The sequence below is a fragment of the Gadus morhua genome, chromosome 9 (genome assembly GCF_902167405.1).
Source record: "Gadus morhua chromosome 9, gadMor3.0, whole genome shotgun sequence".
NCBI lineage: Eukaryota > Metazoa > Chordata > Actinopteri > Gadiformes > Gadidae > Gadus > Gadus morhua.
The window spans coordinates 13,453,615-13,479,663 of record NC_044056.1 but is presented as its reverse complement, the minus strand read 5'-3'; the positions used below and the strand labels follow the sequence as shown (position 1 = coordinate 13,479,663).

Below are 26,049 nucleotides of genomic sequence, written 5' to 3'. Positions count from 1 at the left end.
TTCCACTCAGAAACTGAACGCCTGCTCACCTAGTGGCATTCGGCTGAAGAACAGGTGGATTATTTATACTGTGTTAAAAATCCTGGCATCCTTGTCTCCCAGAGGACGGGTAATCAGAGGTCATCAGCAGCTCCACGCTGCTGAACGCTGCTCCACATTTGGGTTGACCTGGGGACCTCTTCCTAGCATTCCATCCCCCAGCTTCTCCGCCCACTCTCTCTCATCGTCCACCTTCTTAGCCTCCCTTCCTATCATCACCCATTTCTCCTACCACTTTATCTCATATGCCCCCTTCTCCACCTCAATTTATCTCTGTAGCTTCTAGGGCTGAACGATTAATTGAATTCAAATCGAAATCGCGATGTATTGGAACGCGGTATGCAAATCGCAAAGGCTGCGATTTAAGAAAAAAAAAGTGATTTGTTACCGTTACTGACTGGAAATCAGTACGATTCAACTATTTTTATTTTTATTTTACAATTCAAAAGTTGAATAAAGAAGTTTATAATATAAATTAATTTCAACACATCGGCATGGCCTAAAGAAAAGAGCAGTTTTTATGTTGAATGCTTCCAATGTTGTGTTGGTCATACTAAAGAATGATATATTTATTTTTTAGTGAATAATACACAACACAAGGAACTTACAACAATAAATTATAAAAATCACACACTAATTCGCAATCGCAATATTGGTCAACCTAATCGCAATTCGATTATTTCCCCAAATCGTTCAGCCCTAGTAGCTTCTCAGCCAGCCTTTCTTTCATCCTCTCAGCGGGGGGGGTGACGTGGTGCAGAGAACTATGTACAATGTATCCATATCAACACATATTGAAGATATCTCAGTCAATATTGGGATAGATAAATGAAGATGGAAGTGGTTGAATGGGGTCCGGACGGTGAGTGTTGTAGGGGACAGAAGTATCACCGTCCTGGGTCAGGGCAGTGGTCCGCCGTGGCCTATGGAAGAGTGTTTGATGGGTGAGATCGTCACAAGCTCCATGGGTGAAACCTTCTGTGTACTTCGACTTCAATATATTCACATTTTACATGTATATGTCCCTTGAATTTTAATTGATGAGAGATTTGAAAAAAAGAACAACATTCAATCAGCTTGGTTGGCATGTGTTGAAAGTGTAGAAGAAAAGGAAAGAGGAAGCATCAAAGTTCTCAAATCAAACCACTGTGACAGCAGCGCACAAACAAGTCTGTAAGCTTCATCATCCTACTTCTGTTTGGGATGGGCTCGGATTAGAGCCAGCGATGGGACTTTGAAAAGTGACGTCCCTTCGTGCCAATTTCAACAAAAGACATTGCGAATGCGATAATGTGTTTCACCAGATATGTACATATAAAATTATTTGGTAATCAACCCTACTACATGACAGAACAATACCAAATGAAATGTAATGTTTGTACATAACTGTAATTAGGTAGTCAGCAATTTGTATTGTGAATTAGAACCTGTTCCCATCGCCACAGGTCACATTGTTCTGTTTAAGTATGTTGGCTGCTAGTGTGTACATACTATATATTATGTATTATTCATTTATACAATGCAGAAGTGTCCAAATTTAAAATTTCATTCTGACAATGGATCTTAAATCTATTTTATGGTTCATAAAAAAAAAAAAAAATCACATAGTAATCTTTGAGAATGCAAAATTATATTTGTCTGTACGTTGTGACATATGTACGTTTTTATTTAAATATTAATTTGCAAGTTAAAAATGCTTAATTTGGGTCGCTCTGCAAATGTAGAGGGCTTCGGATAACGTCATTCTAAAGCATTCAGCCTTTTAGTAACCTCTCCATAAAACGTCCATTGTATGTTGTGGGCGTCAATAGGTGTGAGTTGATTGATATCAGGACACCAGCTGGTAAAGCGAAGTTATATGATGTCACCAGCTGATTAGGCGATGTTGCATGATGTCTCCAGTCTACGAAGCCATGTCGGATGATGTCACCAGCTGAATAAGTCATGGTGGAGGATGGCACAAGCTAAATAAGCGATGTTAACAGACACCAGCTGATCCACGGTTGTCAGCATGTATCCAACCAGATTCCAACCACTTTGAAGACTTGCTCAGAATGTTCATCCGGCACTTATCAAATGCATAGCATGTCATCCCTGCAACTGTTATAAGACAAGATGAAAGATAAAAACATCATGGCACTTAAAAACTCAAGATGGATGAACAGGGAAACTTTTTATTTTTTGTCTTGTATATACTATTGCAACACATCGTCGGTAGGATAACACTAATCTGTGTTACAATGTGCTAATTCCAGCTCACATTCACTAGTAGTGGGCAAAACAACAGTTGGTCAATTCTGATTTAGAAAGAGCCAACATCGGTGGGGCAAACTATTTAGTTCTTATTGGATTAAGTTTGTGTTCTTATAGCAAGTTTTCAAACAAAAAGATGCATCCTATTGTAGAAGATGCAGAAATATGTTGTCATGTGGTCTTCATTGTAATTGTATAAGCATTATCAGTATAATATGTAAAAGCAACATTGAGCTCAATAGTATTTAATAGTGTTCTGGTGTCAAAGTCCAAAAAGGTTACAACTATTATTTTAAAACAGGATGTTTTCCGCAATTACCACATACAATATATGATCAGAGCGTGAAAATACATTTAACATTTGCAGTAAAATAAATCTATTGTAGATTATATTTCTAATGTACATTTGTTTCTATTCTAAAGGTCTTTAGATGTGTTTTGTAATTGTATATGTCATCATGTTAGCTGGTTCTTGGTTTGCATATTTGGCATAATTACATATCTTGGAAAGAGACAATTATTTCCAAATTATGATTCTGTATTTTGTTCTTTTGAGTATTTTCTTTTGGGTCGTTGTATCCAAACACCTCCAAATCTTAACCCAACACAGATTAAAGATTAAAGAGGAGCTACCGAAACCATTCAAAGAGATCTTTTCCAAGAGATCTTTATGTATCACATTTGTCCTGCTTGTCACCTTTGGTCTGTCTTTTTCTGTGACTCCTTCTCCAAACCTAAACCCTATAGTGTGTTTCAAAAGTTGTCTTGCTTTTGGGTGTGAAGTGAAGGGAGCTTTGGGTTTTTCAGTAACCAGGTTGTTGCTGCTAATTAGCTGGAATTTACTTGTTGCTATAGGTAACATTTAATTAGAATAGCAATCATGGCAGCCAAACTCTTTTAGATCTATAAACATTTTCCTCAAACCACTGTGCCAGTAAAACTATGTTCCTCGAACAAATCTTCTCATTGTTGAGATTTTTTTATCATAAGCATTTTTGTATAATAAAGGTATATTTTAAAGAATGTGTTTTGTTGACTTGTTTTATTGACTGGGTGGTTAGTTTACAGAACAGTCAGACTGTTTAAGAGTCTGAATGTTTACTGTTTTAGTAGAATGGCCACTAGGCATATCCACACACAGTTCTGCTAGTTAGGGTTCCCTAGTTCCGTAGCCTAACGACATATCATTAGATCCCATACAAATCTGGACAGGGAACTGTGTATCAATAAACCTAACCAAATCAAGGGGTCTTAGCATAAACATTTGTAATCTTAATAAAAGTTTATCTCACTTGATGACATAATTCTGTTTTCTTTATTTGTAAAATTATATTATTGATAATAATTATTACCCTAATAATTTCATGAAATAACAGGATATTGTATTTTTGGCCATAGATCGATGGTTGTAGTTCTACCACAAACATGCACACAACCTCACATGCGCGCACACACAGACAGACAGACAGACAGGCAGGCAGGCAGGCAGGCAGGCAGGCAGGCAGGCAGGCAGGCAGGCAGGCAGGCACGCGCACACACACACACACACACACACACACACACACACACACACACACACACACACACACACACACACTCCTGTCAAGTATCCCAACCCTCCTACTCTATGATTGCATTTATTTGAAGGCCATATCTCAATATTGATGCCAACATGTCAATATTTCTGGTCCCTTTTTTTCCAGTCATCATTGACCATTGACCACAAGTATCTGATTTAAGTTACACATTCCATACAGCACAGATTGGTTTTGTAGACGTCGCTGTTATAAAATCGCAATCCCAATCTAAAGCAATATCAATTAAATATAGCTTTGATTTATTTATTTGAGTAAAATTTAGTTACATTATTAATAAGCCTTAAATGCATATGTTTTGAAAAGTAATGCATTTGAGGTCTAATGTTAAAATGTTCATTGTCGCATCAGTGGCTGGCTCTAATAAAGGACTGGTTAACATGTGATCTATTGGTGCGTTGGATTTAGAGGTCCGACCAAATGTATGGGTGGAGTCAATGGTTTTGGTTATAGTTAATTCTAAACAAAATTAAATATTGTGAAATTAGTACATTAACGCCATATTGTTACACTTTTTCGTGAACGTTATCGTGAACGTTTTATGTTCAAATTAACTAAATGCTATGAATTTTAAAACATGAATTCAGTTATCCTATCGTGAACTGGCACACTGTTTAGCCAATAAAATGGCACTGTATTCTCTGAGTGGCAGGTCCTCGACCAATGCGAAGAGCGCTACTGTATTCGGCTGATAGGTAAATTGTAGTTGGGGGAAGGGGTCGCTGAAGTTGACGACACCGCCATCTTGAAAAGTACCCTCAGATAATCTACGTTTTCGCGCCCGTCAGAATCAGTTTTAAACAATATATTTTTATAAACGTAGTCGCGCGTTGTGTCAATGTTTCTTTAGTGGTGGCGTCGGGCTAATGGTTGAATAAGCTACATGCCGGATACGTGTCGTATGCTGTTGTTTATCGGTAGGTACCCTGGCCAGTTGATGCACTTCTCGTTGAAAAGACAAGAACTGGCGACTAGCTAACAGTCTTCCATAGCCGGCTACGGCTAACTGTCTAGCAAGGAGCATACTTGGCCATCTTGATTTTTTGCAGTATAAAGGTTACTTTGACAACATACATTGTAGCAACTTAGATCTTTAGGAGCGAATATGACCAACCCCGTTTGACATATTGTAGTCAGACTAATGAAAAGGCTTTGTTTCTGTGGTCCACCGTTTATTTCCTTGAACCGTTCCCTGTACTATATGTTAGTTGCGTTAGCTAACAGGAGCTAGCTGTCAACGCAAACACCATCGCTAGCATTATATCGCAGCCTTCTTCACGTGATTCCTGCAACTCTAACGTTATTGTGCTGAACAGTTATTAACTGTGTTCGTTGGTTTGACTAATTTTCATAGTCCGTTCGCGTATTATGACTCTGGCCACCGTTCCCAATGCTAATTGGAGACCGAAGTTAAAATGTAAGATCTGTGGCCAACCTTAGTGAGTTATGATTCAGGAGCACCCGGCTATGATCTTCTATGCTATGAATGAGCTTGGACTATCTCTGATGTAGAATGGCTTTACCATAGAGTGTAAACATTGGACGCACTAGTGCCGCAGGTGGAACGTGTCTTCACACCATCTGGGACGCAACGATGTTCTCACATCAGGAGCAATAACGTTAGACGTATTAAACCTTACAGAATAAAATGTATGATAGTAGAATATATAAAGATCTGATGGTAAATTGAAGATACTAACATGTTATTAGCATAAAACAAGCAGACCGACAAGCATAACCCGAGGTTATAAGTGAGGTTAGGATTATGCTTCAATGAAGTTAACTACCTTCAGGCGTATTGCCTGTAGTTAACCTAACTATTTAATCTGTTGTTGTTGGCAGACGATCCAAATATATCATCCGGCTAAGAAATTAGAAGTTAAAATGGTCGGCAGTGTTAATAGGAACTTCTGATTTCCCACTCAATATATGGGCTTCGACCGAGACACAAATGGATATGAGCTGAATATACCTTTCCGAGTGCGATTCTCTGCCATTGTTTTGAAAAGGTGTGGAGAATCGTTCTTAAAACTGATTGATAGGCGTGGGTTAAAGACTCAATAGAAACCATGTTAAACAATAGTTTGGGGAGAAAGGGCATTATCTTTGGTCTTAACATCTCTGGCTGTCTGATTTACTTTTTATTCAGAGCGAAGAGCCTTTAGACTTTAGGGATGCAAACAATCAAGACAGTTATCGGAAATACAGTCATTAGTAGATGAAATCTTCTGGAGTTAAAGCATAGAGTGTGCAAACTACCAAGGTTAAACTTGACAGATGGAGTCTAAAGTAGATTGGAAAAAAAAAACACTCAGTATCCCATGTACTTCACCAGAAACTTGGCCATTTTCAATAGGCTACCAGGGACATAATAGTGCTATCCACTAGTTTTTAAACATTTTGTAACAGTCCTACCATTGTGGTGTTTCCTTGTGTCTTCCATTTCCCTGTCTCTTTTTGCACTGTTCAGGAATAGCACTCCTGATTTAGTTGTATACTGCACAATGACAATAAAGGCTTTCGGTTCTATTCCATGTAATTTGCTTTTATGTAGAGACCCAATGAAAGCAGCACGGCACTATATCCAAATGTTTAGAATTGAACAAGGGTATTGCCGGCTGTAATTGTGATTTACTTCTGATGAGTATTATTGGTCTATTTCAATCCAGATTTAAGTCAATATATGTACGTAACGTTATAATGCATGCAGATAACATATGAGGATTACGTGTTCAACTTGGTCAGTATCTCAAGATGACACAATGCAAGGGTCTTAACATGCATGCAAATGAGTGAAGTGAACCCGTTTTTATTCCAAAATAGGTTATCTATGGGATTTGTTTAGATCTCATGAGATTTTTTTTTTTTAGAGGGGGGTCAGAATAGTATGTCATTCAGGGCACTTCTTGTCTGAATCTGGCAAAGTTGCTGTTTTCTGCGTTTCCACCGTGGCCTTAAGACACAAAAAGAATCTTCCTGGGGTTTATACTCTTTCTGTATGTGTACTGTTCTCTCAGGTGTTTGCTGTTGATGTTTTGAGGAGCTGCTGGGTGCCACTGCTGCTGTATGTGTGCTGCTGTGTCTGTCTGTCGCCACCTTCTGCCCAGCAAGCCAGCCTGTAATGGGCCACAACTCCCAAAGAGTAGAACACGCCTCCTCATTTTAACCCCAGTTCCAGTCTCTGGACTCCGCACACAAGCAGGTGGGCATGGAAAAGCTAATGGTTACCTGGAATACAAAAACCTTCGATCTCTGATTTTATTCAGTTATTTTCTGCTGCCATCTAAAGGTTGAAATCCAATAACCACAGTTTATACCAAAAAAATGATAACGCAGAGCTCTGGTATGGGTACCAAATGCTTTCATATAAAAAGAAGGTATGATTTCACGAACAAGGATTTGGACATGAAAAACATTTATAACATTTCCAAACACATGTCACGTTTGCTTTTAATGAATACTGAATTGAGTCATCACCATACCCACATGAATAATTTTCTACCTCCATTCAAGTGTGAACTCTCCAGATCTGTCAACTGGGACCACTATTATACTACTATAGGTTTAGGATAACATATAAATGATGTTGTATAAAGGTAATTCATGAAAAAGATGATGCAATCACACTCAAGATTGATTGTACTCAAGTCCTCCTTGGATTGTATAGTGTTGTAACTTGGAATTGTATGGTGTGCGACTTCCTGCATTTAGAGTCATGTTTTGGAAGTTTGACCTCCACACCACGTCTCACATCGACACGCTGTTGGAGAAGGAAGATGTGACGTTGACTGAAGTGATGGACGAGGAAGATGTCCTCCAGGAGTGCAAGGCTCAGAACCACAAGCTGGTGGACTTCCTGCTGAGGCCTCAGTGCATGGACGACCTGGTCACCTTCATCACACAGGAACCCAATGCTGATGTAGAGGAGAAGGTCAAATACAAGTAAGGCTGCATTCAGGCATTGTATTCCATATTTTAGTTATTTTGTGGCTTGATTCATTTAACTAGTATTTCATTGATAAAGAAAATCATTTGCTAATCATTTCAGGCAAATATGTAAGCATGATTTATTTGAGTGTGCATCAAAAGAGGTCAAGCATTGAACTTCTGAGTTAATTCTTTAGGTACCCCAACATATCGTGTGAGCTGCTGACATCAGACGTGGGTCAGATCAATGACCGACTGGGAGAAGATGACAACCTACTGATGAAACTCTACGGCTTTCTCCAAAACGAGCCACCCCTGAATCCCCTCCTGGCCAGCTTCTTCTCCAAAGTCCTCTCCATTCTCATTGGGCGAAAGCCAGAACAGGTATAAGCCCAGTTAGCGGCCCTAGCTTGTGGCTGTCACGGTGATTGTGCGCATGTTTACTTGGCCACCACAAGGCCCTGGTTCATGAGACTGATTTAAGCAATATTACACAAGAGGATGTGCACTTCAGTGATGCTCACAGAACTCGTCGCAATAATGACGGTGAAGCACACCCTCAAGTGCAATATTGCGATTATGCCACAGTTGCATACTAAATAAAATGTAATCACATTTGTAGTCATATTGTGGGGCAATTCTCTGGGCAAAAGTTATAAATCCCAGAGTTTATTTGGATGCAAGGATACCATGTATATATATTGTAGACAAACGGGGAATAACCTTATTGTTGTTCAATTCATGTGTGTTTGTGTGCATGCATTGTTTTTCAGATTGTAGAGTTTCTGCGGAAGCGGGAGGACTTTGTAGACTTGGTTATCAAACACATCGGGACGTCGGCGATCATGGACCTGCTGCTCAGGATGCTGACCTGCATCGAACCACAGCAGCTGAGACAGGACGTGCTTAATGTGCGTGGGCGGTTTATTATATAGGCCTTGTTTGTACCTAGTATGTTTTGCCAGTGCACAGTCGCAAGTGTAGTTCCTCTCATCACACTTTCTGAAACTGAATACCACAATGAATTGATTCAAAATGTGGCGCTAGCATTTCAAATGCCATGGCTGATTGAGTTTGCAATGTCATTGTTTTCTTTCAGTGTTTTGTTATTTACGTATTTATTGGCCCATCCAACATTCATTTTTACTCCATCCTCTTTTGTTTGTCTCTCACTGCAGTGGCTGAATGAAGAGAAGGTAATCCAGAGGCTGGTGGACATGGTACAATCTAGTCAGGACGAGGACGTGAGTCATTTCATTATTTAAAACAATTGTATGACCTTCCGGCAAAGTTTTGATCACATGGCAATATTATTAAATAAATGGAAGCAGCAGGCAAAACATTGTTTGGTTTAGTATATCCTGCATTGATTGAACTATGTCTGAATTGGTACGTTCATATTGTTATATATTTACCTTTATGTATGTATTTCATACGGCCCATCTTGGCCTTAATAGAGACATTCCAACGCCTCCCAGTCTCTGTGTGAGATCATCAGACTGAGCAGAGATCAGATGTTCCAGGTTCAGGGAAGCTCTGATCCAGACCCCCTGCTGGCCACACTGGAGAAGTACGCTCTTGGTTATATAAAAATAATTGCTTTTTTGCATGTATTTTTTTATAGAAATATAATTTGTGTGAAATAAAGTAACTTCCATCTGCTATTCTGGATATCTGCTCCCCCACAACAATGTGCAGTGTCTTAACAAGAGGCAGCTTTTTATGATCTGGTTGTGTATAGTCTACACTGGGAGTCATGTAATTGCACCCACCTGCATTTTTGAATCCACACATTTCATTTGCAGCATTATTGTTGCCAGGATTGTAGTGAAAGCAAATGGGAAGTGAATGGAAGAGGCTTTGTGACAACTAGTACAGACTAGTAAAAAGGACAGAAGCAATAACTAGGTTAATTTGTTGGTGTGCAATGCTTTATTAACATGCATTGCCAAATAGTTGTGATGGGGAGAAATGTATTACTTGCAGTTGGGTTGTCTGTGGTCCTCCTATTATCAAGTCATTTCTTCCAGCTCGATTTTGAGGTTTTTTTTAACCTTTTGTTTGCATTTCTACTCATCAGGCAGGAGACTGTGGAGCAACTGTTGGCCAACATCTTTGACAAGGAGAAGAATGAATCCGCTATCGTCAGCGTTATTCAGATCCTCCTCACGCTGTTTGAGACGAGGAGACCAGCGTAAGTCTGAATAACAAGGATGATGATTGTCTAGGTTTGTAGTCTATGCAAGGGATAATGCCCGACGAGGTGTCCACGCCTCCGCGAAGTCCATTAATTCCTGATAATGGACACCTCGAAGGGCATTGTCCCGCTTATACCACGGTCACTTGCCAAAGAAAATAAATTGAGACCGTTCATTTATATTTTCATGCGTTTTATAATCCAAATATAACGTTTTTCACAAACAATAACAAGCTTTGTTTCCCTGTTAACGCCTGAGGGTTTGACTAATTCCTGGAACAACCATTACCCTCCCGTAAGGTTCTTAGGCAACGGTTCGTTGTTCACTACTCCAGTGATTAGAACGGACCTTAGCTACGACTTGGCAACGGGAGGTATTCTAGTGCGTCAGCTTTGACTGCATTCCCGTTGCTATGGTTACTCATTTTTGAGACGGGCTGATACGATACGCCAGCTTGTGCATTAATTGAGATCGGTGAACAGACAATTTGACTGGAACTACTTAGCAGGTGACCGTATATCAGGAGTTAATCAGAATCGAGCGTTCCCCCAAACCGTGGTATAAGATATGATAAAGGAGGCTGGGTTTCTATCAGGGCTGTTCGAACGAATTTCGAGAGTCGATATAATAAGAATAGTAAAAAATATTCTACCAGGGTTTCACACAGCACTTTACAACTAAGGCGACCGCCTAAGCAAAATAAATACAATTCACTCTGTGTATAGATGAGACTGCAGGGCAGTCTGACAGCCTGCATGAAAAAAAGAAGAAGCATAAATGGTCCACCTGTAAAAGGGTTGGTATTAAAAATAATAAGGAATGCAGTTATAGTGGAAGATCGACAGCTCTGGATGTGTTGTGTACAATGTGATTTAGGAGGTTGTGTTTCTATGTAATACGTTTTTAGTCAAATATGATAAATGATGTTTGGTTTCTACGTTTCAGGTTTGAGGGTCACATGGATTGTCCTCCAGGAATGTCACACCCTCTGTTCTCAGTCAACCACAGCATCCTGGAAGCTGTCAGGCCCAGACTCAAGGACTTTCACCAGCTTTTACTTGAACCTCCCAAGGTACCCACGATCACTATTCAATGCTTGGCAAACAGATGTGGCTTGGCTAGGGATACTGAATAGATTTAGAGCCAAGCATATGCTATATACAGCTGGACTTCCAAAGGATTTGTCATGTACATTTGGTTAGCAGCCATTCACACTCCATGGCCAGGAATTCCCTTTGGCATATATCCAGAATGGAATAGTAATAGATGTACAAATAATAAAAAAAAAGTTCACACATAGTGTTACTTTCCATCGTTGATTTGGTTGTTAGTTTTGCACTGGATGTTTTTATATTATATGAAATGGACTTGTAACTGATGTGTGATGCTGAGTAAAGAATCCTAATTGTATGGAATAAAAACCTTAACAGCACTGTACTAACTTACACTTGCATTTTCTTTTAACCCCAACAGAAGAACCTGATGAAGACAACGTGGGGGGTGTTGGACCCCCCAGTTGGCAACACAAGGCTGAACGTGGTCCGATTGGTGGCCAGCCTTCTGCAGAGCAACACGCACACCATCAACACAGAACTCATCAACCTCAACACGTTGGGGGTCATATTAGTAAGTATCCATGTTAGTGGAACCCACATTGGACACACTGACACTGCTTTATTTGCCCCAGATCAGGTAGATGGGTAGGTTTACAAGAAATGTCGGCCCGCAACATAAATATCTATAGCAGTAACTGTTATGTCGTAGTAATGAAAATGGATACATTTTTAATACTGTGTTTTTTTCTTTCCAGGACATGTATTTCAAGTACATCTGGAACAACTTCCTCCATATCCAGGTGGAGATCTGTACAGCCATGATCCTGGCCATGCCCCCTGCCCCCACCCTCAGCCCAAATGGACAGACGGATGCAGAACAGGACTATGCCAGGGAAAGCATCCTCATCAAACATGTACGTCTCTGACTTGTAGCTGGGCCGAATCTGTATTTCAATCTCATAATAGTTTATGCCCCTCAAGGAGTCTAAATGACCCTTTGAGGTAGCCTGGGTAGCCCCGCCCATACTTCCGGCGAATTGAGGTTGCCCTGCACAGCAGTGTCTGGAGAAGAGCAATACATTTCTTTCTGCTTCTGATATGTTTTTGCGGGGAAAAATCAACACGCTGGCTTTTCCCCTTGGCGCGCTACTGGCTGGTTTAACACAATGACGACAGGGAAGCGACGGCAAGAAGCCAATCGCGTACAGGCAGTTGACCTAGGCCCGTTGATACCGCCTCTTCTCCTCTTTGTGTCCTGTTTTCATAGTAGCTGATAATATATGTTGATGATGATGATGCATATTTAAGAGAAGACCTATTTTTTGGAGATTATGGCACCTAAAACTATTAGAAGTTTACAACCTTTCATGGCTTTGCAAATGATAAATAACGACCAGTCAACCATGTACACGTGGTTTCCCAATATTATAATACAAAAATGTTATCTAAAAGATGGTATACTACCGTCAATGTGTACATTTGTTTATCAAGTTTTATTTTGTTTAAATGAAATCTGATAATATGAACCAGTTGTGACCAGTGGGGAGATCCACACAAGAATTTCCATCAATAACTTTTCTCTTGACTCAACTTTGTTTTCTCTCTAACAGCTGTTTGAAAAATGCCAGTTTATACAGAGAATTCTGGATGCATGGACCTCCAACGAAAAGGAACAGTGAGTATATAGATATATCTGTGATAATGGTGAATGGATTTTCAAATAATTTATTTCTATATTTAGTAATTCGCATCAGCAATCATTGAAAAGGTAAATTGCCAACAAACCTGGCTGAGTTTCTTCAAATGGCATCTTTGATCACAAAGCAAGTGTGTATATACTTTATTTTGTGTTCTGAATTTGATTAAAGTTATTATCACCTTCTCTGACTCTAAATCAGGGTTATCCATTTTTGAAATCTGAGAGAATCAATATGGCCTCCCCAAATGGAGGAACACAGCTGGCCTCAACACCAGCCTGTCACTGGCTGGCCTGTGGATGTATTTGGTTCCACTTAAGAACTGAACGTACATTTAGTTCTTTGTGATAATTTAATAATTGTCAAACGTAATGGTAGAAACTTTAATCTTTTGCATTTTGGAACAAATAAGTTATCTTCACTTACATGTGTCTCCGTCTTCTATTGCAGAGCGGAAGGGGGCCGGCGGCGAGGCTACATGGGTCACCTGACCAGAATATCTAACTCTATAGTTCATAACTGTGACAAAGGCCCAAACGGACCGCAGATTCAACATATTATCTCTGGTATGGACCTTCTTTCCTCTCAACTTATTTATCTTTATTCAGCTTTTCTCCCAACGAACATCCAATTCATTGTTTGGGCTAGAGATGCGTCACTGATGCCAGATACCTTTGATGTCGATACTGAAACCAGGTTCTAAACAAGAACCGGTTTTCGCCGGGTTTCCGACTCATCACGATTCAACCTCTTTGTTTTGCATGCTGCGTGTGTTCCCCCGCAGAGCTCCCAGGGGAAGACAGAGATAGATGGGAGTCCTTCATCTCTGGCCAGCTGTCAGACACAAACAAGAGGAACACTGTTGACCTGGTAAGATGTGCAGTCTTGTCCAGTGAACTGATGTATGCCACAAACATCTATGCATTGATTAAGAAAATGTATGGTCTGTGCTTCCAAATTACTTGGAAGTTGTAAGGTATTCACTTTCGCAATCTGATCTTCTTTTTGTTTTTGAGGTTCAGTTAAGGCGACTATGGAAAATATACGCTTATTGAGTACTCTTTTCCCTGACAATGAACACTAGGGTAAAATGTATGTACCTGAGAAAGTAGTGACTAAAGCTATTATTTGTTATGCAGGTGAACATGCACCACATCCACTCGTCCAGTGATGATGAGGTGGACTTTAAAGACACTAGCTTTCACCAGGACTCTTCTCTACAACAAGTAAGATGCACATATGCAAGCGTGCACACCAATATATATATCTATATATGTATATGTGTGTGCGTGTGTGTGTATGTATATGCGTACATGCATGCAGACATACATACATGCATACAGCAATCCTTTAATGGACTTCCTAATATATATTTTTGTGTATGCCTTTTATCATGCACCTACCACCTATTATTCCAGTAAATGTGCTCCTACATTTTATATTGTTAATCTAAACTTGTAGTGTAGCTGGTTTGGTTGAAGCATGAAGGCTAATGTGTCCATTTTAAAATCTCAAATTGATTCCATGTATTCACACTTAACCTGTGATATGTACTAAAGATTAAATTAAATCTGAGCAATTTTTCTAACTAAGACGTTGGAGCATTTTGGCACCTTACTATTGCATGCCTGTTATGTTGTGCTATTTTAACCCTATGGAACTAGCTCTCTGTATTTAATACATATTCAAGCATACCTTTGTTATCTCCTGCATTACATATTCAGTTCCAGCTTTGTGTAGTGCTAAGACTATATCATTACCGTTGGTCCTGGGCTTTGCCAGGCCTTTTCTGATTATCAGATGCAACAAATGACGTCCAATTTTATTGAGCAGTTCGGCTTCAATGACGAAGAGTTTGCTGACCAGGACGATGTTGTGGAGTGAGTACTTATCCTGCATGGCTAGACTGTGCCTCTGATTGTTGCTGTCACAAGAAAAGGGATGGTACACTTGTCAGAACACATTAGGAAAGGGTTCCCCACTGAAATTGGGTCTTCACAGTGGTTAATGGTTCCAGATTTTGATTGTGTGTGTATATAGGGCTTGTACATCGTGACGTCGCTGTTGGAAGCACAGCAGCATAGGAATGTTGGATATTAAGTTAGTAGTAATGTTTTTTTGATTACTGGAAAGCATTTGTCATTAAGTTTTGAACTTGCAAAGCCGTTTCTCATTCGAGAAGTGGTAAAACAAAGTTTACATGAGCATGGGTGATTTAGAATTGCACAGTCCAACAAAAAATCATTGCATTCTGATGTACAAGTCCTGTAGATAGTTTGAGGAGTATTGCTCTTTACGTCAATCGATATCGCTTGACTTCAAATACCTTTTGTGACCTAAAAAATTGTCTTCATAGATCTGTAATATTGCTTTAAATTTTGTGGCATAGTCTCTGGTCACACAAAATATCCTGGAAGATTAAAATATCCAGGTAAATCACAGTTCATGTGTGATTGATTGAGTATGCCGTCCCTTTTCTTTATTTCCAAAAACCTAGCTAATGGTTATGGGTAAAGTCTGCGGTCTTTGTTGTGGGTGCTAATGAGAGACTAGTAACTGTCTATAAATGTATCTGGGATTCCTTTTGTTGAATTAGGTGTAGTCTCTTTGAGCCCGTTTCTTTACTGTCTTTAGACCTGAAGTATAGAAGCTTCTTTTACCAGCTTTCGTGACAATCTTTGACTTGTAAAACGTTTTATATTCAGAGCTGTGTCACAGTTCTCTGAACTGATGAACAGATTTGATCTTTAGCTTTGTCAGTGTTGTCTGGATTGACCACGTAAATTAACTTCAGAGTTTTAAAATAAAAAAAAAGATAAGACACATTTGTCTCGTTGGAAAGTTGTCATGAATGCACAATGACGGGATGCAGATGCAGATGGCTCGCATCATTTACAGGGTGGGGTGGGGGGGTGCGGGCAAGGGGCTTGTTCCCTATCCCCTATTCCAGCAAATCCAACCTCCTTATAGTTGAACATAGGTGAATGACCTTGCTGCACATGGCCACACACCCTGATAACAACTCTCATTGCACAAAACATTTCCATCTTTTAATCTGGCCATTAACTGAACTGACTATTATGAGCTGTCACTCACAACATCTCCTCATGAGAAGGTATGATCTCCTACCAGGTTAACAGCGTGCAAGTTGCTGCTTCTTTTAAGAGGACGCTAATCTGCTTAACTAATTTGCTATTACCCAAATAACCATTAGATTTGCACCTATTTTAACTAAAGTATTAATTTTCACCTTTTTAGTGCAGTTTGTCTCTGGAGTGAAGACTGTGTCCAGTGTTTCCCCCAGATAATGTCTTAGTCAAGGTGGTCAAGAAGCAGGGGGGGACTACCAATATACACTACCATATTGGTAGTCCCATTGTATATTAAATTGACTACCAATTTAATATACATTGGTAGTCAAGGCGGGGCCCTATTGTTGTTGTTATGGCGGGCGCCTTAACAACACCGTACTGGGGGAAACACTGCTGTCTGTGTGACCACTTGCCAATCATAACAGAGGAGCTGGATTTGTTCGAATTCCCCCTTTTTTTTAATGGGATAGACACTCTTACTAATGTCGTAATGGTATCTATGCTGTGAAGGTTACAACAATTTTGCTTAGTATGGCAAATGTAATGTCTTACAACAGGGTACATTATCATTTATAGTAGTAGCAGACAAGTGAAAAAGATGTGTGAATTTATGTTGCACTTTAGAGTTAAGATAAATGTAGCCCTGAGGTTCCTCAAATAGTAGACATTTAATACTGGAGTTGGAATGTTGTCATGTGTGTTTATGCCTAACGTTTCTAACTAAACTAAACTCTGTTCTCTTTAACATTGCAGTATTCCCTTTGATAGAATATCAGACATCAGTTTTTCACTGAATACAAATGAAAGTGTAAGTATCGATATTACGGATCATTACCTGTAGGGGAAAGTAAATGGCATTGACTGAATATAAAAAAATGTGTTTATGTTCAATTATCACTGCTTTGCTCTATAATTAGGGTAATTTGCCTTTTCAACTCTTATGGAGGGGGGAAAGCATCTTATTTATAAATTAATAATTATACATCAAGGTCAAATAGTTGTAGTATAAGACCTTTTTTCTTGTCTGGGATTATGGCCTTGACTCGGAGTAAGCTACCAATTTGGCTGTGTGATAGGGTTTCCCACCCATCAACCCTTGCTGTGGATGTTAGACTGCAGAAATGTTTTTACAAAGCGACCATTATCGGCTTCTTCCTACTGGCCCGTTGTCGAGCCATACTCAAGATAGGAACCGGAGGAAAATTAATTTCACAAACTGTCTGAGTTTGGTGTGATCTTTAACGGTGTGACCACTTGTTTGTTGTTCCTAGGCCAACATAGCATTGTTTGAGGCACGCTGCAAGGAGAAGATCCAGCAGTTTGAAGAGGCTGGCTCTGACGAAGAAGACATCTGGGATGAAAAAGATGTCTCTTTCGCTCCAGAGGCACAGAGACGCCCCAGGTCTTCCACTCATCTTATTTACTCTTAATGGCTGCTCATGGAAATTATGAATGAATTCTGCAAATGACTAGCCAAGCCCTTATGCGTGGACACACAATGATCTCTCAACACGGCATCGGGTGCTAGGTTGGGTTTAGGGATATCGAGACATGGGTACTGTTGCCCAGAGGTCGATGAATACTGTTGAGTTCATGTTTAAAATGATACAAATCATGTTCCAATATTGGAAGCGCATCGTCGGTTGTGAAGACTAACCTGCAGTTTGCTAAAGGGGGAAACATTTTAAATAAAATATAAATTAATTAATGCTGATCACGTTAAACATGCAGATTTTAGGATGAATGGGCTGAAGCATAAGTTAAGAAAATGTTATTCACTGCCAGTAAATGTATGATCCACATATTGTGTCCTCTCAATTCACCAATGTCATCTGAAGTATGAAAACAACGGATATGATGTACAATGAAGAATTAAGTAAAAAGGGCTGGCCCTCTGACACCCCTTTTGTATGCGTCTGTTAAACAGGAGTTCTGGCAGCACAGACAGTGAAGAGAGCACAGACTCTGAGGAGGAAGATGTTAAGAGGGATCCTTTTGAAGTCCCCGGCCTCAGTACTGATGACAGAATGGATGTGGATACAGGTACATGATACTCATTGCTTAGTCATGACATAAACTATATCAATGCGGGGGGAGTATTGTACCTCACTTATTTTTAATTGGTTTGTCTTGCCACATAACAAATTAATGAAAGAATCGTAATTGATGTGACTTGATGTGATATTGTTCGCAATGCTTCATATAGTAGGTCTAAATAATATAGTATAGACGTTTTATGTGTCACTTAAACAAAAATGTAGCATGAATCATAGCATTGCTAATTTCCTTTATTTTCTGGCCAAAAAATGCAACTTTTTTGGGGCAACACCAGTTTCTGTTTGAACAATGCTGCCACCTTAAGTCCGTTCCTGCGAAAAAGTTGGACCAGTTACGTTGTCTTTCCGACTCAGACCAATTTAATACGTGGCACTGGACCAGCATTGCAATTTATTTTATGTAAATGGTAGTTTGTGTGTATCGTTTCCAAGAGTTGAGTCTACGTTTTTCAGGACCTGTGTGGACAGCCAACTTTGAAGACATCCCCATGGACACTGGCAACTCCACTGCACCCGCCCCGAGCCCCAACAGCACCCCTGCACCTCCCCCCTCCTCCTCCGTACCAGTGGTCCCCGGTGCAGCCTGGAGCAGCCCCCCTGCCCCCTCCAACTCAGAGACGAGCTGGGCCGACTTCTCCAACTTCCCCCATCTCAGGTGGGCAACTGATTACTACTCTGGTTCATAATTACTGTAATAATTAGGGCTGTCGATGTTAGCGATCGCATCAGCACATCTTTCTTTTTAAGGTAAATTCATTTCAACTACGTGATGCCGCGGAATTGAATTGCTGCGGGCACAACATAAATTACCTAATGCTCCACTTTTTGATAAACTTTATTTGATTTGGAGTTGCATTATCTGTTTCAATAAGTAATGCCAGTTTTCCACCTTTTGTATTTACTTTTTTATACTTTAAACAATAACATTGTTGAAGGATTAATCAAAATAACAAGCGTAATCAGCCCTAGTAATCACCACTGTCACGGCTTCTCGTAATTAGTAACTCAATTATGTAACTAATTGGTATGTTTTTCTATTCAAAGTCCTAAAGACCCTCTAAGATGCAACTCTCCTGTAGCCATGGAAACCAGCGTGGAGACAATGGACCCGCTGGGAGTCAACGCACCCATGCAACCCGAAGGTGAACCATCATCTGAACACTCCCTTCAAATCACAGGGCCAGCAGCAAACACACCTCATTTCAATGCCAATTCCCCACATCAAGGCATTGACATACATTTAATAGTAAACGCTATCACCTGTTTTACCAGAAAGGTCAATGTCCTTAGTGTAACATTACTTTTTGAATCATTTGAAGGGTGATTGAAACCTTTACTCTGCCGTTCCTACATGTGGATCATCAGTTGTGTCCATGTGAACCTGTGGGTCTTCTTCTCCCAGCAGAGTGTGACGGGTGGTCACCGGCGAACCAGAGCCCGCTGTCGTCCCCCGCCCAGAGGCTCAGCAGCCCGGAGGCAGAGGAGGAGGAGGCGGCCAGCGAGCAGCGCAGCGTGACCGAGACGGTGATCAACGGCTCCATGAAGGAAACGCTCAGCCTCACGGTGGACGCAAAGACTGAGACGGCAGTCTTCAAGAGGTTAGAGCAGTGGCCTCATGGGCACCGATTGGCCTTTCATGGTGTTAGAATGGCACTCACACATGTGGAGTCATGCTTTAATATTCCAGATAACGTAAATCTGTGCTTTTCGATTAAGGGTGGTCTTGTTAGCTAGTATGAATGGCCAGAATATTATAAAATGTGTATTGGGTAATACACAAAATAGATTTTTTTTGTTCTCTGGATCTTTATTAACGGTGTAGGATGATTATCCATTGATCTAATACTTAATATACTTAATCATAAATTAATAATATTAATTTCTATACTGTAGCTTTATCTTTCTAGCAGTAAAGACAAATTGTTTTAAAGAAATCTTCCAAGGCTTGATCTGTCAGATTTGTAAGGGCAGATTCCTGGGTATCCCGTAAAGAAACGTGACCAGCCTTTCAGTGTTAATATGCCGATTAAGTATATTTTGCCAATTTATCACAGTTGCATCTTGAGGATAAAGCTGCATTCGTTCTATGTCTTGTTCATTACTTAACCTTTATACTTGAAAATGGATAACATTATGCAAGTGAGATGCAATTCTAAAAGCTATTTAATTTGTTGTAAAATGATCTAAAGTGAATATCTTCTCATTACTCTTCTGCAATACATTGAACTTGTAGTGGCTTCAGTACATTTCAGCAGCAAATTGTTATTAAAACCTGCAGTTCAAATGCAGTCTGACTATCCAACAAGAGCCATTGGTCCTAATCGCCATACAATATTTCTGTGCCATCATTTCCAGTACTGTTGGAATGCAGTTAGAGAGTGGTCAACGTGTTGATTTCAGAAAATATGCATATTTGTGACACACTTGTCTGTCAGAGGGGCAGAGACAGTGACAAGTAGCAGATGCAGAGTTGAAAGGTGATGGAGGCGTGAAGCCGGACCTCTGGCAGCCTTTCTGTAGATGTATGATGCGTTTTGTGATGAAGGGGGAGACTGGCTCAACAGAATGGTATGCCAAGTCATTTGCCATAGAACCTGTGGCATGTGACTTCAACTGCAACTAAATCAAGCAATAAATCGGAAAATACAAAACCTGTGTTTCACCAAGAGGGGCTGTCCCTGCACTTAGATTCCTCCATTTGGATATTGTTCAGTTTGGTCTAAATATAGGTACAGCTGTTTGCAGAGGTGTATAAAGAAATTCAATTCATAAGTACTAAACTTGACAATCCAAGTAGGAATCAGACTTTCCTCACACAACATTCATAGAACAAATCAAGATGCCAACATTTGGGGAGCTGCACATTTGAATCGGCTTCATGTGACTTGTCTGTTTTTGTCATTCCCATTGAGTGTCTTTAACCTGAATTCCAATTCAACAAAGATAACTCTATAAAACCATAACCCTCCGCATCCCCCCCCCCCCTCCCCTAGTGGCCGATGCCCTGTCCAAGTTATGTGTGAGCCATTAACAACTTCTGTCGTAAGACCTGGATGCTTGACTGTTGACTGACATTTACAAGCAGAGCTTCCTCTCCTCTTTTTCTTTCTATCCCTCTCTCTCTGTCTTGCTGTGCGTTGTGGGTGTGCTCTTCCTCAGGGTGTTGAAATCGTATCGGTATGTACAGCCACTCTGACCCCAACCTGCAGCTGTGGTGTCTTGTTGTAACATCTTCATCCAACTCTCCCCACTCCCCTTCGTTTTGATTTTCTGCTCATCTTTCCCTCCATACTGCATGTCTTTCTACCAGGTGTGTCTTTTTCACCTCGCATGGGATGCAAGAATCGTATTGGTCCCCTACAGGATCATATAGATAATCAGAGTTAATTGGTTGAAAATCAATGAATGGGAATTCTTATTCCAAAGCATATACTACAGGAAAATATGAATGCTCAACCCATGTTTATGGGTTAAGCTTTTGTTAACCCATAAAGTTTTTGGTTGACTTTGAATACTGAAAGGTGCTCAGATTTTGAAAAAGTTGTAAAGTATTTCCAATGTTAATTTAAAGTAATATGAACTGAATTAATCTGGCTCAAATTGGGAATATCATTTGATAATGCTCCTGTTTCATCTTGTGCAGATGCATGTTTTGTCCATTATGGCGAATGCTCTTCATCATTACAGTCAATTGAGTGAACAGTGTTTATTTAAACAAACACCCAGGGCTGAAGAGGCAAATATGACAGAAATGTCAAGTAAGGTCTGAATACCTATACATGAATTAAGTGTTTGTTCTGGCATCACTATAGCTTTTCTTGATTTCACAATTAAAGGCTTCAGTTCACGACTTACAATTCTCGCTCTGACCACCTGGTGGTTTTGGATCTCATCTTAAAATGGAGAAATGGTCAAATTCTACAAAAGAACCCAACCCCCAGGGACGGCAGCATCGCTGGTGAAACACGGTTAATGCAGGCGTTGTTTCCTATTGTTTTTTTTTATTTTTAAATTGGGCCAATAAACCATGAGATTAGCACGTGAAACAAACACTTTAGAGAGTTTAGTGAGGGTATTTTGGTGCTTTAACCAGTTTATAGTAGTGCTGGTTATAAAAAGCAAGACTGGATGGCTGGCACTGTGAAATGTTGGACCAATCAAAACATTATCCAAAAAGGGCAAACCCCAGACAACTCCACGTTTCTTTTATTTGCTGAACATTTGGATGTTTGCGCTGCACCTTCCTTGTTTCGTGGTCTAGCTTCCATTGTCAACACCTCCATTGTTCACCTCTTGTTTTACACTTATGAAATCCACTATTCCATCCAGCATGCGTCTTCACTCACTATCTCAGTTTGCGTGTTCATTGGGTCTTTTTTGTACAAGTCCTACGTGTGTGTGTGCATCTGTGTGTGTGCTGAAGGGTTTCATGGTCACGGTAACCTCCATACAACCGTAGTAACATGTTGCCGACGCCCGTTACAGTGATGAAGAGAAAGCCGTTTGTTCGGAGGAGAAGTACACTGTAGCGGCGGATAGTGATCCAGAGAGGACCGGCCCCAACACCACGTCATCCCCCTGTCCCAAAACCAGGTGGGTCTCCACGCTCACGCCCAATAAACAGCTCAACAGGGTGGCTTCTGGCCAACACAACGAGGGCCACGTGTTGTTTCACTGAATGTGCACTTGGGGGCGCTACTGTTCACCCATTCTGAATGCAACCCGTTTCACTCTCCAGTCATGGCCGCCTGCCACGGTTGTCTCCTCTTTGATCGTGGTTTTGTTTTTCCCGCCATGTCTGATCCGTCAGCGGGGAGAGGAGTTGGGCCCCCGCTGAGGTCCCCAACGGCCCCTCAGAGACGGCAGCTGCAGAGGAGCCAAAGTAAGTCCTAGACTACGGACCGATTAACTCCTTGGAGAATTAAGTATAAAGAAATAAATAAAAATTATGTACTTAGACGAAAGTACTTTCTTGCAGCGTAGTATATTTGAAAGGAGACCAAAACCTAAAGTTCACGATCCATTTCCTTTTAGTATATAAAAAGACTTATATACTGCATATATTATGTACAGTATATAATATGTATGTAATGAAAAACTGATCATTGTTGATATATTATCTCTATATAGAATGAGTGCATAACTGATGTTTCACAAATCGGTGTTTCTTTTCCTCCTCACGTTGGTCTGAAGGCCGGACGTGAGCCCGGCGTCCACGGAGGTCGACGTTAAGGGACCAGTGTGAGGACGCCCGTCCCCAGAACAGCCATGTTTCTGCTCCCAGATCACACAAACCAAGAGACATCACCAGGACCAGCAATACTTCCATAGGCTCAGCCCAGTGCGACACACCACACAAACACGCACACAGTACACACACACACCACCCCACCCACACACCACCCCACCCACACACACCACACCCAACCAACTACACGTACCACACACTCTGTTATAACATGAAGAACTGAGAAAAAGAAAAAAAGACAAACTCGAAAGGATTTTTCCTTCATTTGTTTATATACTATTGTTGTTATGAGGTGATGATGTGCGACTGATCTCTTGCCACTCAAAAAAGTAATATGATGTTGCTATAGTAAAAGAAATGATTGTATGAATAAAATATTTTATAAAAAAAGAAAAGAAATGGTATACAGTAATGGGAAGATAAATAACTAAGGAATGGAAATCTAGATGATTTTTAATATTCTCATGTACTGTCACCAAGCCCCGCATGAGCTGACGGATGAACCGACGTTGACAGGCTGCCACGGTCAGAAGCCAACCAGTTGCTGTCAGCAAAAGAGTCCTCTGAGATTACAATTGAAACAAACTTACAAAAAACTATTTACTTAAAGGTTTATTTTGCCACAGGTATTATTTGTAAATGTTTTTTTTTTTTTTTTTTCTTGTATTCTATTGCATTAAGTCATACTTGACCAGCCATTTTGGTATAGTTTTTAACTTATTTTATTATGGAAGTTACATGATGGTAATGTTGTGATACTAATGAGGCATCCACAGGTTATCGTTTATGCATGTCACATTCACAGCAGAGTGTGGGGAACGTGGCCAGTGTCGAAGTGCAGCCTCTAGAATGGGAGTGGGCCCGGTAGCTGATGTTGCTCCCACCCCCTCACCGACTTGTACAGCACTCCAAATGACCCCCCCCCTCGTGTGTCTGAAAACTCTACAATTCCAAATTGCTCCTGTTTCCATGTAGACTTGCTACATTTGGTCGATTTACGATGCAGGGTCCAGAAGCTCGACAATTTATGGTAAATGTGAATTCAGACCTTTCCGTATACTTTTTTTTTTTTTTTTTACTGTTGGCATCCCTTAGATACATTCAGCAGGTGTTAATAGAAGAAGAAATGTCCGCACTTAAGTTTTAAATGTAAAAAAAAATTCAAGTTCCATGGAGTTGATCTATGGGATTGTGCCTTCGTATGGGCACTACGATTTAAGACTAGTTTATGGGGACAAGTGATTCAAAGAAAAATACAAGGCCACAACTTGTAACTAAAATAAATATCTTGTGAAATAAATCATTCTTTTACTTCTGCTGTTGTGCTTTTTTTTCTCTCAAGTTAATGTGTTCCTTAACGTCACTAAAGTGTTTATCTCCTGTAGATACCACCTTATCTAAAGGGCAGTCATTTGTGAACACCGTTGCTTGAGTCGGGCGTGAACCTTTTACAATTGGGATCCAGTGCTATAATCTGAGTTTAAGGTATTGAGCGATGGTAAACTACCAGTGAGCACTGGAGGGCAGCATTTACTTCTGCTGTGGTTCATCCTGAGACACAAGGGGTTTTGTACTTTACTTTTTATGACGTCCTGGCCATGATTCATGCATCTTGAATCATGGCCATATAGTTTATTTACCATTTCTTATTTGTTTACTTTTAATCTAAATAATACATTTAATCATTCGAGCTAAAATCCCATTCTTTTCTCCGATAGGATTTTCTTAATTGTTCTATAAAGTATTTATTTCTCGAAAAAATGCATAAAAACATCGCATGGAATGATGCACAGTCACAACCACACAACTGCGAATATAGTCCATACTAAACGGGTATAGGCCTCATAAGCATACTGGTAAAGAAGTGTCAAGAGATGGGTTAACAGACCTTAACTGAATACATCAATTATCAGCTCGTAGGCTACACCATTTAAAGTAGCAGCTTGTGCTAATTCAGCCTACTTATGTTTGACAAGTAGGCTGAATTGAAACATTTGTTCGTTCAGGCTGCTGCGGATATGGTAGGCTCGCCATAGGAAGAAGCTGTGTTGTTTGAATGAGGACGCTTATGTGAGGCATTATTTGACCAATCATGACCAGCAGGCTCTTGTTCTATAACATGTATGACGAATACCAATTTAATAACAGTAGGCACTTAACTCATGGCTATTTGTCGAGTGTAGGCATATATTTGCATCGATGTATTGCCATGTAACTTTGTAAAACTATCTTTAAGTAATTTTAGAATAACATATTATAAAATAAGGGCTATGGATAAGTGATGCAACTAAAGACTACTCAAAAGATACCTGGATTTAAAATATAAAAACCAAACAGAAAGAGTAAGGTATACTAACACGCCAACCAAATAGGATAAATACATGAAAAAAATTCAACTGGAAATTATGCGGTGGAAGACCACCGTCATCTTCGTGTTTGTCCACGCATGCTTGAGTCACCTAAGGACTTCTGATATTATTAAAAGAGCAGAAATAGGGTATTTATACTGATTGCCCGCAACAAAGAACTCCCAATGAAGCATACGGATTATCCTAGGTAAGACATTATGAAAGACATCCAAACATATTAAGAGTGTCGACTCCGACACAATCCTCCTCCTCCTCTCTATTGTGAATATTGTTTCTGATGGCATGTTGCTACTTTTACTCGTTGGTTTTGTGAGATAACCACACACACACACACACACACACACACACACACACACACACACACACACACACACACACACACACACACACACACACACACACACACACACACACACACACACACACACACACACACACACACACGTGTTTGTTACGTGTTTTATCTCATTGGATCTGCCTCAGAAAAACACAGGACGCAGAAAGCCATTTGATGTACAA

At 40.2% G+C, this 26,049-nt stretch overlaps 2 protein-coding genes across 12 annotated transcripts in view; both read left to right on the top strand.

Moving 5' to 3' along the window:
• lrp5 (low density lipoprotein receptor-related protein 5) overlaps nt 1–3,315 on the top strand; it is a 37,367-nt gene extending 34,052 nt beyond the window's left edge. The window contains exon 29 of the mRNA XM_030366466.1: nt 1–3,315. This exon is cut by the window's left edge and continues 637 nt beyond it. The gene's annotated coding sequence lies outside the window, so the exon portion shown is untranslated.
• Nucleotides 3,316–4,592: 1,277 nt separating this feature from the next.
• Nucleotides 4,593–24,477, top strand: ppp6r3 (protein phosphatase 6, regulatory subunit 3). Of its 11 annotated transcripts, none has more exons than XM_030366496.1 (26): nt 4,593–4,804; nt 6,905–7,089; nt 7,599–7,829; nt 8,012–8,198; nt 8,588–8,725; nt 8,993–9,058; nt 9,272–9,384; nt 9,895–10,008; nt 10,958–11,084; nt 11,486–11,638; nt 11,823–11,981; nt 12,678–12,742; nt 13,215–13,330; nt 13,549–13,634; nt 13,904–13,990; nt 14,598–14,644; nt 16,610–16,664; nt 17,128–17,258; nt 17,784–17,899; nt 18,367–18,568; nt 18,958–19,055; nt 19,319–19,511; nt 21,073–21,090; nt 22,399–22,506; nt 22,724–22,795; nt 23,107–24,477. In XM_030366496.1, the coding sequence occupies exons 3-26, from the start codon at nt 7,603–7,605 to the stop codon at nt 23,156–23,158; spliced, it is 2,730 nt and encodes a 909-aa protein (XP_030222356.1). In that variant the 5' UTR covers nt 4,593–4,804; nt 6,905–7,089; nt 7,599–7,602; the 3' UTR covers nt 23,159–24,477. The 11 variants fall into 11 exon arrangements, with proteins under 11 accessions (XP_030222356.1, XP_030222354.1, XP_030222349.1 ...); XM_030366494.1 differs by having other exon boundaries at nt 19,316–19,511; XM_030366489.1 differs by having other exon boundaries at nt 14,565–14,644; nt 19,316–19,511.
• The last annotated feature ends 1,572 nt before the right edge of the window (nt 24,478–26,049 follow it).

Excerpts from the sequence above, each read along its gene's own strand:
- ppp6r3 (XM_030366485.1), top strand. The coding sequence starts at position 7,603 with ATGTTTTGGAAGTTTGACCTCCACACCACGTCTCACATCGACACGCTG. Across the intron at positions 8,199-8,587 it reads TTGGGCGAAAGCCAGAACAG|ATTGTAGAGTTTCTGCGGAA; the intron begins GTATAAGCCCAG and ends ATTGTTTTTCAG. Across the intron at positions 16,665-17,127 it reads CACTGAATACAAATGAAAGT|GCCAACATAGCATTGTTTGA; the intron begins GTAAGTATCGAT and ends TGTTGTTCCTAG.